The sequence below is a fragment of the Leuciscus leuciscus genome, assembly GCF_965113295.1.
Source record: "Leuciscus leuciscus genome assembly, chromosome: 18".
Classification (NCBI taxonomy): Eukaryota; Metazoa; Chordata; class Actinopteri; order Cypriniformes; family Leuciscidae; genus Leuciscus; species Leuciscus leuciscus.
In genome coordinates, this window is record NC_138742.1 from 14,796,660 (window position 1) to 14,812,547 (window position 15,888).

The window sequence follows — 15,888 nt, forward strand, 5'->3', positions numbered from 1 at the left end:
CCGCCTAGCCCCGGCCTAGACTGTACAAGATGTCACTATCATCCTAACCTGGACCATACTACAAACATACATACAAATCATAAGAATAAATAATGTGATATATTGCCAAATATTTGTTCTTGTATTATCTTTTATTTTCCTTTATCTAGATTCAGAGTTAGACTTTATAATATCAAATCTAAATCTATCTATCTATCTATATATCTACATTTACATTTATGCATTTGGCAGACGCTTTTATCCAAAGCGACTTAACTACATTGCATTTCAAGGTACACATTTAATTACATTCTTATCAGTTCTATCTCTGTTTGTTATTTTACGTTTTAGTGTTTACTTAAGTGTTTACTTTTTTATTATTTTATATTATATTAAAGTACGTTATTGGCATGATGTTTTGCGTTGCATAAAATATTGCCAAAGCATCAATACACAAAAAGTGTCGGCAAACAAACAAACAAATAAATAACAATGGCAGTGATGTTAATAAATTAATAATTGCAAATGATTAATAATTCAAAATATCTATCCCGTGAATATATACAGAAGGAGTTCATCAGAAAAAGCACAAAGGTCAAACAATACATTTACAAGACGATTGATGATGTGGTCTTTAAAGAGCGCCACACAGTGGTCACATCCTGTAATCGCTAATCCGGCTCAACCAACGACCACAAGAGTGACGAACTTCCTGCCTAGATTACCGTGTATTCAGGGCATTTTCACTGTAATTACTGAAAGCGAACTATGTGATAACGAAATATGACATAGAGACGCCGAGTTAGAGTCGCGAAGGAGCTAAAGGCAAAACACTTTCGTCGTGACAGTCAACGATGTTCTTTGTATGCATGTTGTCTTCTTTTGGCCAAGGACGGGGGATTGGGAAACCACAAAGAGACTGGGCTGGTCTGTTGATCAAGCGAAGTGTCATCTGAACTTGAATAGGATATCCCAAGCATAAATTCGCAAGAATTATCATAGTTTTTCTTACGGCACGTTCAATGCAGCGGTCGTCTGTTGACTTCCTCATCGAGTGGAAGCAGGCATTCTCTAGTTGCGGTAGGTTCCCTTTATATTCATCTCTTCTTCCGGCAAAGTCACTACAGAAGGTGAATTAATTTATTACATGAGCACAATAGGCTTTGTCACTATATTATATATTCTTTTTTTATTAGTGTTTTTAATTTAGCAAATGCTTAGGTTAAATCAACTGCCATCATCATTTTCTTCGTGTGTCAGGTTGCTGGACAATCCGCTAAATATAAACAATGTCTTGATCTACTAACTTGTATATTTATTTTCTCTAAAACAGGGAAATAGGCCTGTTACTGCAAGTAACGAGAATTTATGGGATCACAAGGTAATTTAGTTTCAATAATGTAATCACTGCAAGCATCAAGTGACATTCATGAGCAGGTAGTGCAACACAGAACGATCCTTTGTTTATACAGTGAACACATTTCAGAGCAGATGTGGTTCTGCACAGCTGCCTGTTGGTGTTGAACGAGCTGATAATACTTAGCACAGCCTATTCATGCAAGAAACTTCATTGTCTAGAATATTCCACCCTTCTGCTGCACAGCCACAAATAAATTGGATTGTGAAAGGGTAGATTATATTATAATGATTAACCCTTATAATATAATCCTTTTTATAAGAGATACAGGGAGCTTGTAAGATCTGACTGAGAAGAATCTGCATGCTAGCCTGCAGCTCTTGTCAGGTGTGAAGTATTGTGAATTTGTGCAGGGTTGACTCATTACACGTGTATTATTCATCATATGTTTCTCCTGACAAGGAAAGAGCGAACCGGTAACAAGCACAAGCTAATATTTAACTTCAAGAATTGTAAAAAGGGTGAAAGGTTGAACATTACTGTAATTGGTAAGTTAACATGACATCAGTCAGTTACAGCAGTATTTCATCTCAAACTGGTTTAATTAGCATTTAAATTGTATTTTTTGTACAATTGTTATGCCATTCTTAAGACCTCATATAATTAATATGAAAGACTACATCAAATAATTTAAAAATAAATTTGTTTCTTTGTTTTTTTAAAAAAGCTAAAAGGCTTTGGTATTGTAAAAATAATAATAATGACCAGACACCTAAAATGTACACTTTTCTTTTAAAAAAGGAAAAGAAACATGTATGTATGCGTATATAATATATAACATTTATTTATTCAATTTTAAAAATATATTTTTTACTTTTTAACTATATATAGTTGATTTATTTTATTTACCAATAATATTGGGGGGGAAATGTGAAGTACCTAATAGTACAGCATAGTGTAAATGTAGCATATGTAACACAATAAAGCACTAAATAATTGCATTTTGTTTTTAATGTTGGCCATTTGAACCACTCTTGCAAACTGATCTCTTTTCCTCCCAGTTTCATCTGATGAGATGAGCGTGCGCGCGGGGCAGGGCAGTGACGAGGTGCTGGTGTCGCAGGCGGTGTGGGATTACCTTGCAGCCGCTGGACGGCCCTGGTTGGTCGACTTCGAGGACAAGCAGGGACTAAGCGCTGACATCATCCGACGCGGGGAGCGTGGCGGCTGCTGTGCCGTGCGGCTCTCCCCGGTGGAGGGAAGCAGCAGGGCCAGAACTGGGATGATGGATGGGCCGGTTTCTCCTGTTACACGGAAAGCTTTCATTGACTTATGCCGCTGTGCCCGGAAGGAGATGACCAAACAGGAGGCAGCTCCTAAGAGGAAACGTTCTCTGTTACCGTGTGTGACGGCGGTGGAGCCCGACGGGGAAGGGAGCTTGTTGTCTCCGCCTCCCCCTCAACCACGCCGCTCACAAAGGCAACAGCAGAAATACAGGAAAAACACAGACATGGAGACCTGTGTGGTTTTACCCATGCAACATGAGGCAGTGGCAAGGACCGGGGCTGAATTACCCGTCGGTCATGAAGAAGAGAGCACTGTTTGCTCTATCTGCATGGGTGAAATTGTGGAAAAGACAACTCTGGACAAATGTGGCCACGCGTTCTGTCGGTCCTGCTTAGAACAGGCGTTTCAAGTAAAGAAGGCATGTCCTGTGTGCAGGCTAGTGTATGGTCAACTTATCGGGAACCAGCCGGCCAATGGGAGCATGATGGTTGAAAGAGACCAAGACCTGGAGTTGCCTGGCCATGAAGGTTATGGCTGCATATGCATTATTTACAGTTTCCCTCCCGGTTTGCAAGCGGTAAGTACTGCTTACAGGCGGATTACAACAGCCGAGCATTTGCATTCAGATAACCACAGACCAGATTTCATTATATAGCACATAAAAATTCCACACAAAAACTGTAATCAAACACTATTATGTTTTAAAATTCTTTCAGCAAGAGCACCCAAACCCTGGGGTGAGGTACCCAGGCACAGACCGGGTGGCATACCTGCCAGACAGCCCTGAGGGAAACCGTGTCCTCTGCATGCTGCGGCGGGCATTTGAGCAGCGCCTGATCTTTACCATAGGCACCTCGATGACCACTGGCATGCATAACGTTATTACCTGGAATGATATCCACCACAAGACCTCTATATGGGGCGGACCACGATGGTATGCAATTTCATAGTTGCTTGCTAAATTATATCTGGAAAAATCAGTTATACCACAGGCATCTCTTCACTGGAATTGCCTTTTGACTTGAACATTATTTTTTTATTTTTTTAAAGCTGTTGGTTTGGATAAAAGCCAACCCAAAAGATATATTCAAAAATCCAAATGATAAATGATGCACTAAATTGTAAAAAAAAATTGCTGTAGATTTATGAGGTTCTAGTCATTCCGATGTACTAAACCTTTATGATCAGAGCGACTTAAAAATGCCTGAAACATGATCAGTTTTCATAGAAAAAAATAGAGGAAATGTTTTTGTGCCACGTTTCATGTTGCCATATGTTTGTTTGATTAATTTTAATCAGCCAAACAGAGGCTTGAGGAGATGCCAGCTACATTTCCATCCTATAGCACCTTTATATCGTGATAGTTCTAATATGAAATACATTTACAAGTTGTAGTTTTTTTTCTGGCCAAGGACAGAGATGTTACTACATATTGTAAATATTGTATACACAATATAACATTTTGCAACGTGTTGCATTTTAAACCTGCCCTATAATGACGCATATAATACCACATTCATTAAACAATTTATTTACAAAGCCATTAGAATAATATTAATGAAGGATGCAGAGATGTGCAGAGATACACTACTGTTAAAAAATTTGGGGTTGGTAAGATTTTTTTAAACGTTTTTTTAAAGGCTACATTTATTTGATCAAATGTACTGTGCAATAAAACGTGCAATATTATTACCATTTCAGATAACTGTTTTGTATGTAAATATTTCAAAATGTTATTTATTCATGTGAAGCCAAATCATTACTCCAGTCTTCAGTGTCACATGATCAAAATGACAGCATTTATTTGAAATATAAATATTTAGTAACATTATAAATGTCTGTGCTGTCAATTGTCTTTCAATTGAATGTATTATTGCTGAATAAAAGTACTAAATACTTAAAAAAAAAAAAATGTATACAAATTGTATAGACCCCAAACGTTTGAACACTAGTGTAAACTTGTAAATTGGATTATAAATTAATTTAATACCTTTTAATATGGAAGGGATAGAGAAACTTTTAGCTTTCTAACTTCAGCTTTAATTTAATTTAACTTAATATTGTTTTTTGTTTTTTTTCAGCTTTGGTTATCCAGATCCTACATACCTTGTGCGGGTGACAGAGGAACTACGTGAGAAAGGGATAACGGCTGATTGATTTGTTTCTAGCACTTGAGAAGTTTCAAAAGGATGGCAAACGTGTGCGCTTGTCCAGTCTTTTCACAAACCCACTGTGTCGAAACAAGCCACAGTCATCTGCTGCAGGACACCGTTTTCACAGTGTTTAATTTCAATCTTTATGTTTAGCTTTGTTCTTCAGTTTACCTGAGTGAATACAGTATTTCTGTGGACAAACCTGGGGTGCACTTTACTGAGACAGATTGTTCAATATTCTCAGCTGAGTTTCAGATACCCACTGGATTTCTAAAGTGTGAATGTGAAGGTGTACACGTTTCCATATCTGCAGTACAACCTTCCTCTTCCCTTTTTTTGTCAGGTTAGAATCACTAGGCTGCCAGCCTCCCTCTTCTAACTCTGTTTCTTCCATCTAAACTATGCTTAATAACCTTTTTAGTTTATGGTAACATCTGGGTGGAAACAAATGAGAGACAAATGGCATAGCACAGTTAAATGGGTACAGCTGGGACAATCCCATACAACTTTTTTTTTCTAGTAATCAGCACTAAGAGGCACTTTGCAATGTAGGTAATCTTTTTATTATGAGAATTTAAAGTGGATTCTGCCTGATCTTCCAGAGTGCAGGATCTAGAGAGGTTATTTGTGGGCCTTTCTAATAATAAGGTCCTAGTAAAAGAGATGCAAGTCGATTACAGTTTGTCCTAGCTTTCATCCTTTATAACTCCCATTATTGTCTTTCATTTCAATAAGATGTGCATAACATTTGAGCTTTCTGTTCATTGGATTCAGTTTCCCCCAGTTTGTATTTTTATGCTGTTTACAGATTTTTGAGTTCATCCATTTTGGATGTTGAAAACTTCTGTCACGTATATATAAAATGATGTCAAAACGAAAGGGCGTGTGAACCACTTAAACCAAACTAAAAGCATAATAGCTCAAAACTTTGCTGTTACCATTGTGTTTATGCCTCAGACTAAAAAGCCTAGCACTGATTTTATTGTGAAGAATCAGCAAAATCGTCCATACAAAGTTTGCTGAAATAGAAAAAAATTCAATAACACAGCAAATGATTCTCACAAAAACATGCAGGTCACATTTAACTCTAAAATCATAAGAAAAAAAATTATATTTTGCATTTGGCCTATTAGTGCCATTACGCTTTTTTTTAATACCCATTTTTCTCTATGTTTTTTATTTTTATATAACAGCATAATTATATTACAGTGAAACAGTAATACAATTATAAAAATTTTTGTCACAAATTAAAGATTTTACTTTAACTTCAAAGAAATAAATTTAAGTTTAAATATCTGAAATTATTTTATACAACTTGTTTATAATAACTAACACAATACACACACACACACACAAACAAATAATTGGCTTTATTTTCTTTCCAAATACCAAATGTAAATACATTTTTTCTTCTTTTGATTTTTGTGTGAGATATGACCCGGGTTCGTGAGATTCTCCCAAATGGCGGATGTCATTCATGAAGCAGTTTTATCAGATTTGTTTTGTATTTCTCTCATTGAAATGTTATTGTGCCTTCTGCTAAAGGTCACAGCCTGTAACAGTATACTATTACTCATTAGTATTGGTTAAACTGTGTTCTGATCATTATGAAGCATTAACTTTATAGCACTCTTTCAGCTTTAAGCAAAATCCATCATACTTCAGAAACCAAGTCTCAGATAGTTTTGCTCAAACCAAAACATTTACTTTGTGTTAAGAAGGTTTTTGTGTTGTTGATTACATTTTACAGTATCTTTAAACAGAAAATAGTATCAGATTTGAGTTTTTCTTTTATACCGTATTCTCGTACTCCCACTTTTATGTTATGAAGGACCAATTCAATCAGGATGAGTAGGACTTAAATGTTACTGTCATGCAAAATTCTATGCACTTCAAAATCAGATTTATAAAATAGACCTCTTCAGATGACTGATTGTTCAAATTAAATAATTTGCCTTTATAGTTGTGTTGATTTGTATTACATAATTGAATTGTATGCTACAAATAAAAATGTGCTTTACATTTTCATACTTGAATAAAGGGATTCTGTTCTGTTAGACAGTGTTCTGTTTTTAACTTCTGTGTTCTGCATTTAACTTCTCAATGCCTCATGTGTTTATCTCTGTAAATGACAAAATGGCAGTGATTCACTGTTTTGTTAATATGACCTATCTTCTCAGGATATCCTGCCAGGAATTTCAGCTGTCATGAATTATTTTCTGCTTACGCTACTCTTAACGCCACCTCTATCATCATGAGTAGCACATTTTGTGTCAGGCATGTACTACATCTAATAAATGGATCAACTGTAATTTCAACATTATCCATAAAAGCTTTAGTATATTAAAGGTATGTTAAAGAATGCCTTGGTATTAGTTATAATTGCTTATAGCTGAAAGGAGGGTGAATTCAAGTTGACTGGGACACTATCTACCTGAATTCATTCGATTTGTTGTGATTGGCTGAAAAGGAAGTCATAATACTACATTTGAACTACATTTAAATTTATTCATTACAGTTTCCATTGCAATGGTTTGGTACTTTAGTATGTTTCACTTTATATTTTTGCTGTTTCACAATTTGTTTGTAAAGCCCCAATAACGGGTTCCTTTTGTGACAACATGCCTCACTATTGTTGTTGCTGCATATTTATCACAAAAGGTTAAAGTATGCCATAAACTATAGCTTTTTTACTGAGCAATAACGGTGGAATTGTTCGATAACCTTTTTGTAGCCTATACTTTAAGGCATGTTTCTGAACATAAACTAACAATTAGAATTAAACCCACCCTGAGAAATATTGACTGCAGTTTATTACTACTAGCCCAAGTCTCCCCTATATTTAATACTTTAAAGAAATATATTAGGCCTAGCAATGGATCAGTTGTGAGCAATTTGCGAAGAAATATCTGGCGGGAAAAAATCATTAGACCCTTGACATCAGTAATGCAGTAAATGCAATCTTCAAAAAAAAAGCACAAAAAAAAAAAAAAGCAGTGCTTTAAGATGCTCAACAGAGGGCGCCATTTTACCACTTCACTAAACTCGCAAATAAATGTTTTGGATTGAAAAACGGCAGTGTAGGGTAAATCTGAGGTAGGCTAGTGTATTTTTGTTGTTATCGTGTAGCCTATTCTTATTCTTAAAATTAATATCATAACATTATTATGATAACAGAAGGATCTCAACCCTGGTAAAGGTATTCAATTATTCGACACAAACAACATTTCTGCCTTCCTACCAGAATGTGTAGCCAGATTTCAAACAAAGGCCCATTCCATCGTTGGGATCCATCTCTGCTTCCATCGTCTGGAATTACACCCAGAACAGTAAATCGTATGTAGTAAAAATCGTATACAACACTATGATAATTATTATAAATCTCTGCATTCAGTAGCCTAACATGCAGCACAAAACACCTGGAGGGACAAGCCTTTAGAGAACATGTGACACAGTCATGTTATCATTCATTTTGTGTTATGATTTTTGAGGATGGGGGGATGCAACCTGTCAATGTTGGCATCCAACTAATTTGGCTAGCGTCTAAAAACGATGTTTTGCGCCAATATAGAGTAGACTTTGATTGGACACACGATTTTTGACGTCAAAAAAAAAAAAAAAAAACCTACGCCAAGAATATTTTCCATTCAGTGCCTTAAGTTAAGACTAAAACATTCCATTATCTTCCTGCAGGCGATATTTTTAATACTTGAGGGTTTTTTGGCAGAAATGCAGTGACGGGTGGTGAAATGATAAGAGCACAGCACTGTACTTGGAAAACCCGTGCTGAAATGTGTCTCAGGGCATTTCCTCTGATTATGCCAGCGAGCCTTTGAGCAATGCACTGAATCCCCATCTGCTTTAAGGTCTACAGTAGTGCCCTGACCCCTCTGCCTCTCTGTGTTAAATAAGAGTATGGAAATGTCACCTGGATCTTGGCAAGGTTAACCGAGCACTCTTTTGTTTCTGCGAAGGGAGGGGATCTCCAATTTATTTATTTTTTAAAGATAAATTGTTGAAATGTCAGCATAAAATAGTGAAATGTTTAGATGGAATGTTATAGATTTGGATATTAATGTGCCCAGTATAAAACCTATTTTTAAATTTCAATAAAAGTTACTGTTAAAAAAAATGTATTTAAAAAAATAAAACCATAATGGTAATACTTTACAATAACGGTTCAAACGGATCACATTAGTTTAGGCTACTGCATTATTTAACATGAATTACCAATACATTTTTCTAAAGCATGTATTAATCTTAGTTGATGTTAACATTTACTGATACAAAATCAAAAGTTGTATCTTATTTAATGGACCTGACCTGACACGAACTAACAATAACAGTTGTGCTTTTATTAACTAACGTTAACAAAGATTATTAAATACTGTAACAAATGTATTATTGTTAGTTAATTTGAGATAATGTATTAACTAACATTAACTAACGGGACAATTTAAAAAAAAATTGAATTTGTCTGGTCGAGAAAGAATGGCTCATTTTTTAATTTTTTTATTTTCCAGAGGTGATACAAATGGATGGAAGTCATTTGATTCTATGGAATTATATAGTGTTACAAGTCGCTCTTGTTTTAATGTCAGGAACAGGAAGGACTTTAAAAGAAATGGTGTACTTGTCTGGACCTTTAATAATCTTGGCATGAGCTGTACGGTAATACTTCAACCAAAAGGAGCTTTTCATTCCCATTTATGCCATTAGTCGTCACTCGTCAGTGAGAGCTGAATGGCTGGAGTGGCTCAGGTGTGTGATGCCCATGTGCAGGCTGGACCATGAGGCTCTGCCGAAGCTTTTCTGGACATCTGCTGCTCTCCCATCTCACGGTCCGGCCCATCTGGCCCGGCCAGGCTTGCCTCTCGACAAAAATTGGCAGAAGAGCTCTTTGTCTTTGCCTTTCTCTCTCTATTCTCTCCTCCTTCTATCCCTTCATTGTCAGGATTGAGAGCACTGAATGTGTGCTTGTTTGTCTGAATAACACGTGTATGGATAATGATTACATATCTAGCTGATATTTTCCTTTTGGGTGAGCTGATATTCTGAGATTTATATTGTAGCATTGCATGAATATCCTGTTTTCCAAAGCAAAGATTATTAAAAAAATATGAATAAATAAATATTTGAAATATACATGTATTTGCTTATTAATATCTGCAATCCTTGCCTTAAATAATGAAAAAATACAATTTGACCAATAATATTTTTTCTTGTGAAATGGTGCATATAACATTTGAAGCAGAATTGTATGTTCTGTGATTTGGTTTGTCATATCTATTTCCCTGGGCAATTTCACTCATGTCATTATCCATCTGCCTGCAATGAGAGGGTGGGGGTTGCGAGGGGCAGGGAAGCATTGCAACAAACCCAGAATGCATGTATGGTGAAACATGCAAAAATTTGCATCTCTACTGTTTTTAAAAATTTTTTTTTTTTTTTTTTTTTTTTACTTTTCAGTCTTACCAATCTGGTAGATCAGTTATGTGCTTTTACGAGACTCTGGCATTAGCATTGTGCGCATTGTCCTCTTGTCCTCTCCACAGAGCTCCTTGTGCCCCCTCCCCACGGTGCTCTTTAATTATAAGATCTGCACTCGGGCAGACTTGAAATGCTGTTTCTCTCTCTCCAACTTTCTCTTTCTTTGTCTCTCTACCTTCTCTATAGCTTAGGCATTAACATGATGCACTATCTTTATCTAACAATCTGCCTGGATGAGAAACAAAATCCAGTTTTACTTCCAGTCTCATGCATTAATAAAAAAAAAAGAGAGAATGATACTCGGGTCGGTACTCTAAAACAGGGCCGTACCTGCAAGTTGTTGCTGTGAGCCCCTTTGAAATCTTTGAAATCAGGGGGCCCCCCTAAGGCCCCTTGAATCGTCACCACCGTTTGCCCCTTCAGCGACAGACATGCACCGCTACAACAAAAAACCAAGAGTGCACGCAGTGTAAAATTACTTTAATGAGTGAATCAAAAACTTGCTGCGTAACCAGTGGTAGTCCAACCAATTCCCAGAAGAATAACACTTATTAATCAGCTCTTTTTAGTTAATCAAAACCACACAGCTCAACCAAAGTAGTCCAACCAAAAGAATGATGAACAGATGAAAATGAGGCTTTGAGGGATAGACATGAAAGTCCTATATAATGTAATTTTCACAACTCACAACTTTTAAAACTGTTTTATGGAGTTTTTGTCTACTGAATGTTTTTTTTTTTTCAGAAAGATTGTTGTTAAATAACAGTATAATCGTGAACACATTGTATTCTGTCCCTCACAGCCTCGTTTTCATTCCTGTCAAAAATAAAAAAATGGGGCTATCCTGACTAAGGTCTATAGCAGGCAACAACGACCCAATCAATTCCCAATGGAAAAAAGCCATACATTTATTGTCTTGTTCGAGAAGCTGTTTCACACAGATATGGAAGGATATGGAAGAATAGGGAAGAAAAAACTTTCAGTTTCATGTCAACTTTAAAACAGTGTAGTTGCAGAATGACAAATTGTTTATATGCATAGGTTTTTTTTCCTAAATATTTTTTCCTTTAAATTACGCAAAGAATTGTTGTCAGATATTGTGTATTATCCTTTATTCATAATACATAATTTATATTTGTTGTACTTGTAACAGTTGGGTACTAAATACATAATAATTATCTGGAAAAACAAGCTGATTCTTTCCCACAGCCATGAGCCTCAGGCAGTTTACTTGACGGTGCCAAGGTGATTTTGTGCTTCAGTTTCTTTGTATCTGTCTTCTAGCATTGACTCAAAGAATGTAATGCATAGGCACTTGTACCTTCTGGTTCAGATCATCATATGGCTTTTCTTCTGCAAGATTTAGCAGAGGAGGCCCTTTAGATTCCTGTGAGATTCACAGACAGACTTCACCATTAGGGCACGAGAGCATTTTGGCTGGATTTCCAAAAGACAGATTGAAGGCTCTTGCTCGAACAGTTCATAATTAGTAAAAGCCTATGTTGCCACTTATGAGAGTTAAAGCATAATCATCATTGCTCTTTGTGAAAGAGAAATAAAAATGGTGATCAGTAATTACCCCTGGAAACTATTCTTATTTAGAAAGCTAATGTCCACAGAGTGGGTAAAAAGGGGGTCACAGAGGAATCGTTTGCTTGCAGGATGATAGAGCTGTGATGGTACTGAAGAAGGAAATACTGAATGACATAAATCCATGCAATTTTAACACTATATTAAATGTTAATGATTGATTTCAGTAAAACATTTAGATCTAGTTTTCTGGGCATAGGGAATAGGGAAGACAAGTTTTGTGCTATGTATCTGAAACGTCAATTTTATTCTCATATTTATTGGCTGTAAATTAAATTCCTAAACTGTATTCCACTGCTGTAATAAAAAGCTTGTGTGGTATATCAAATTAAACCAAAAGATATGTTGATTCAGATGATCCTTCTGCATGTCATTCAACATCAAATTATAAACCAGTCATGAAATTTTACTTACCTTAAAATAAGTTCCATAAATCCTTTGTACATAGAATCTTACAACTTTCACAGTCACCTCAGAATAGTGATGCTCATTTCTTATTGGTTAAACACAAACTTCAATGTGTGTTCCATTTCATCACTTTGGTCTGGCATATCATTTTCAATGCAGTCATCAGGACAGCAAACATTGTTGTCTATAATTTACTTACTGCAGAGGCATACATGTCACTGCAAATGTCATAAGTGTAAATCACTGCACATGTCATAAGAAGCATCTTTCATATTCCACCCACTCAAACTAATATGTTTTCGTTCATATCTATTGTGTCAGAGTCACTAAGTTAGTTTGTGTTATAGCATCTTCAAGCATGGTTGCTGGTTGCAGATTTCCAGCACCTTAAAGCAACAAAGCTTTGGACTTGTAGGCCTAGTTTTTTCACCAGAATTATCTAGGGTTGAAAATTGAAATGATTGACAAAAATCTAAATTGTTGATTATTTCTATTGATCTGAAACATTACATAATGTTGGCTATGCATCCAAAATAAGGTGAAAACATTTCTGAAATAGTATATTGTTGTTTATACATTTCAAGGTCAAGACTCAACAGTCAAGTACACATTGGTCCTCTTAGCAGCACAAATTTTTTTTTTTTTTTCAAATTGTGAATAAATTATATACCTTATGCTCTAAAAACTACATTATAATCATAGGTTAAGGTGCGGTCACATTAGCAAAATTTCGCTGACAAAAAAGGTCCAATGTCTATTGTTGTCGGGAGTTTTTGAGTTTCATTGTGTTTGGTTTCATTTTCCCTGTTCCTGTTTGCCAGTGTTCTCATTCATTGGCTGCGTTTAAGTCCAATTTTAATGACCTTCCCTTGCTAACTTAATTTTATATAAAAATACATTAAATATTAAAAAACACAAACAAAAAACATATAACTGTGTTTAAAAAAAAGTCCGCTTAAGGTAGCAGCATTACAGCAACGCGTGACAATTGTCAATAGAGTATGTATGAAGCACATCTCACACCAAAGTCACTTTTAAAGCAGCTGTCTGTCTGTTGGTCAACAGGTCAAACTTGCATGACCAACTGAACCCGATGCGAAATCTGCATGTGGAAAGCTTTTGCCCTCACACAAAGTTCCCAATCGCACAGATTTCTATTGAAATAATTGAATTTCTCCAACAAAAATTCCCCGAACAACGGTAAATGTGAGTGCATGTACTTGCACAAACTCCTAAATATCATTTCTATGTCTACTCTTATTATTTATGTTGAGAGCATTTGCGAGAGTGCAGGATGATATTGGGCTTGTAACTAATTTAAACACCTCTGATTGGCCTTTGCAATGATGCGTTTAGCAGACTCGTCTGTGATTAGCTACAATGTTCAAAACTGCAAAAACAGTCTGTAAATGTAATCATCTGATGTGGCGGTAGACTACTAGATCTAAACAGAATGCTGCATGACACTTTTCACTGTTAGTTACGGCAGCCAGAATCGCGATTATTTTTTTTCCGAATCATTGCGATTAATTGACAATAGTCAATTAATTTGAGCAAAACAAGTCGAAAATAATTTCTTCTCACTTCATGATAGTACCAGGACAGATGTTTTTTTTGTGGCCTGGCGTTGGCATTGGTTAATAAGGCCTCTTTTATCTGCTGCAGGCATTCCTTTTTTGGTTGTCTGGTGATACATGTCTGGATTGGGCTGCCTTATTTATGACTCCAATTACATGGCCACCATTAGCAAGGCCTTTAGCCTAATGAGTCGTGCAGAAGATTGGAGAGATGGCCTGTGGAGCTGTATTGATGGAACTCTAAACAACTCTGCTATATCACTAGAAGCGGTTACCATGAGGTACTGTTGGTTTTAGGCAACACCAGTCACCTGAAAAGTCTCATTATTTCACATTTGCTCCACACACTTTGCTGTGTGTGTGTGTTCGGTCTGTTGTGTCTGTGTCTATGCTGGTGTGTGTCCGACTTGGCTTAAACAGAAATAGGTCAGGCTGAAAGACTTACAGCTGCAGATGATTTAAATGCCATGACCTGTGCAGCCTGGACATGTAAATGTCATCTAGCTCTGTTTAGGTAAACTAGAGGTTCTGGGTTGAACATATATGCTTTGGCCGCATGATTAGAATACAGTGCGTTTATAATGAATACAATGGACTAAGCAATGCCAGCAGGTGGCATTTCTCATCTGATTTTCTTTGTCTGATCTCTCTATGTGATTGTTCGGCGTTTCAGTCTATGAAAAATGTATGAGGAGCTCTTCACATCAGTGTTAATATTCACACCGTGCATGGATGCATGGATGAGTGACTCTCTATATCTTGTTGGATAAAGACATTGGAACGAGGAAACATTCTCCCTGTGTACGTCTTCATGTTCCCATGACAACGGACTTACTGCTGTGAGAATGCATGAAGACAAGGATTATATCTGTTTTTAAGGAGAAACAAATCTACAAAGTGAGAGCTCTTGGTTATTTGGTCTGTATCAATCTGCTGTTGAGAAAGATGGAGTGCTCATAAAAATATAGAGGATGTGCACACAAACACCAAGTCAAAACAGACCTTGCTGCAGGATGAGATGATGAATATTTTATGGACTTAGATGGAAACCACCCTTACCGTGGTGGTATTTTGATATACAGTGGAATCTACAAGTGAAAATGCTTCTGTTTTATGCCAACATTTTTATTACAAATGATTGTCAGCATAACCATAAGTGAAAATTTGAGAAAAAATCTATAATTTTTTTTCATTAGTCACCTACAAATACTGCAGAATATTCAATATTTGTATTCGTACAAGGTGATGCCATTTGGGTTAAAGAATGCCCCCGCAACATTTCAGCGGTTGATGAATCATGTAGTGTCTGGTTTGACAGGCTGTTCTGTTTATCTTGATGATGTGGTCATTTATAGTGACACCTGGTACTCACATCTCCGGCGCATTCGTTCATTGTTTGAGCGTTTGGTGGAAGCACACCTTACCATCAATTTGGCTAAATGTAGCTTTGCCATGGCCACAGTGACATATCTTGGCCGTGTGGTAGGTCAGGGCCGTGTGGCTCCAGTCCAGGCCAAAGTCGTGGCAATAGCAGAATATCCACAACCCACCACAAAAAAGGAACTTCAGAGGTTCCTGGGTTTAGTGGGTTATTATAGAGGTTTTTGCGAAAACTTCTCCACGGTGGTGTTTCCCCTTACCGAACTGCTCAAGACCAAGATGAAATTTGATTGGTCGACTTGTTGTCAACAAGCCTTTGATGATGTGAAAATGTTGTTGTGTTCTGCTCCCGTCCTAGCAGCTCCTTGTTTTGATCGAGCTTTTATGCTTCAAGTGGATGCCAGTCAGGTGGGAGCAGGTGCCGTTTTGCTCCAGCGGGATGACCAGGGTTTGGTGAGGCCAGTCAGTTTTTTCTCTAAAAAGTTTAACAGTTACCAAAGTAACTATTCTGTTATTGAGAAGGAGGCGTTGTCACTTATTTGGGCCTTACAACATTTTGAGGTCTATATAGCAGCAGGAGAGCCAATTGTGGTTTATACTGACCACAATCCGCTAACTTTTTTGCGGTCACTCAGATGTCCCAACCAGAGATTGACTCGGTGGTTAT

At 36.7% G+C, this 15,888-nt stretch overlaps 1 protein-coding gene across 2 annotated transcripts; it reads left to right on the top strand.

Moving 5' to 3' along the window:
* The first annotated feature begins 532 nt into the window (after positions 1-532).
* Positions 533-6,833, top strand: dtx3 (deltex E3 ubiquitin ligase 3). Of its 2 annotated transcripts, XM_082146399.1 has the most exons (5): positions 541-1,059; positions 1,313-1,360; positions 2,398-3,200; positions 3,340-3,557; positions 4,705-6,833. In XM_082146399.1, exons 2-5 carry the CDS (start codon positions 1,348-1,350, stop codon positions 4,778-4,780), a joined length of 1,110 nt encoding a protein of 369 aa, XP_082002525.1. In that variant the 5' UTR covers positions 541-1,059; positions 1,313-1,347; the 3' UTR covers positions 4,781-6,833. The 2 variants fall into 2 exon arrangements, with proteins under 2 accessions (XP_082002524.1, XP_082002525.1); XM_082146398.1 differs by lacking the exon at positions 1,313-1,360 and having other exon boundaries at positions 533-1,059.
* Positions 6,834-15,888: the final 9,055 nt, after the last annotated feature.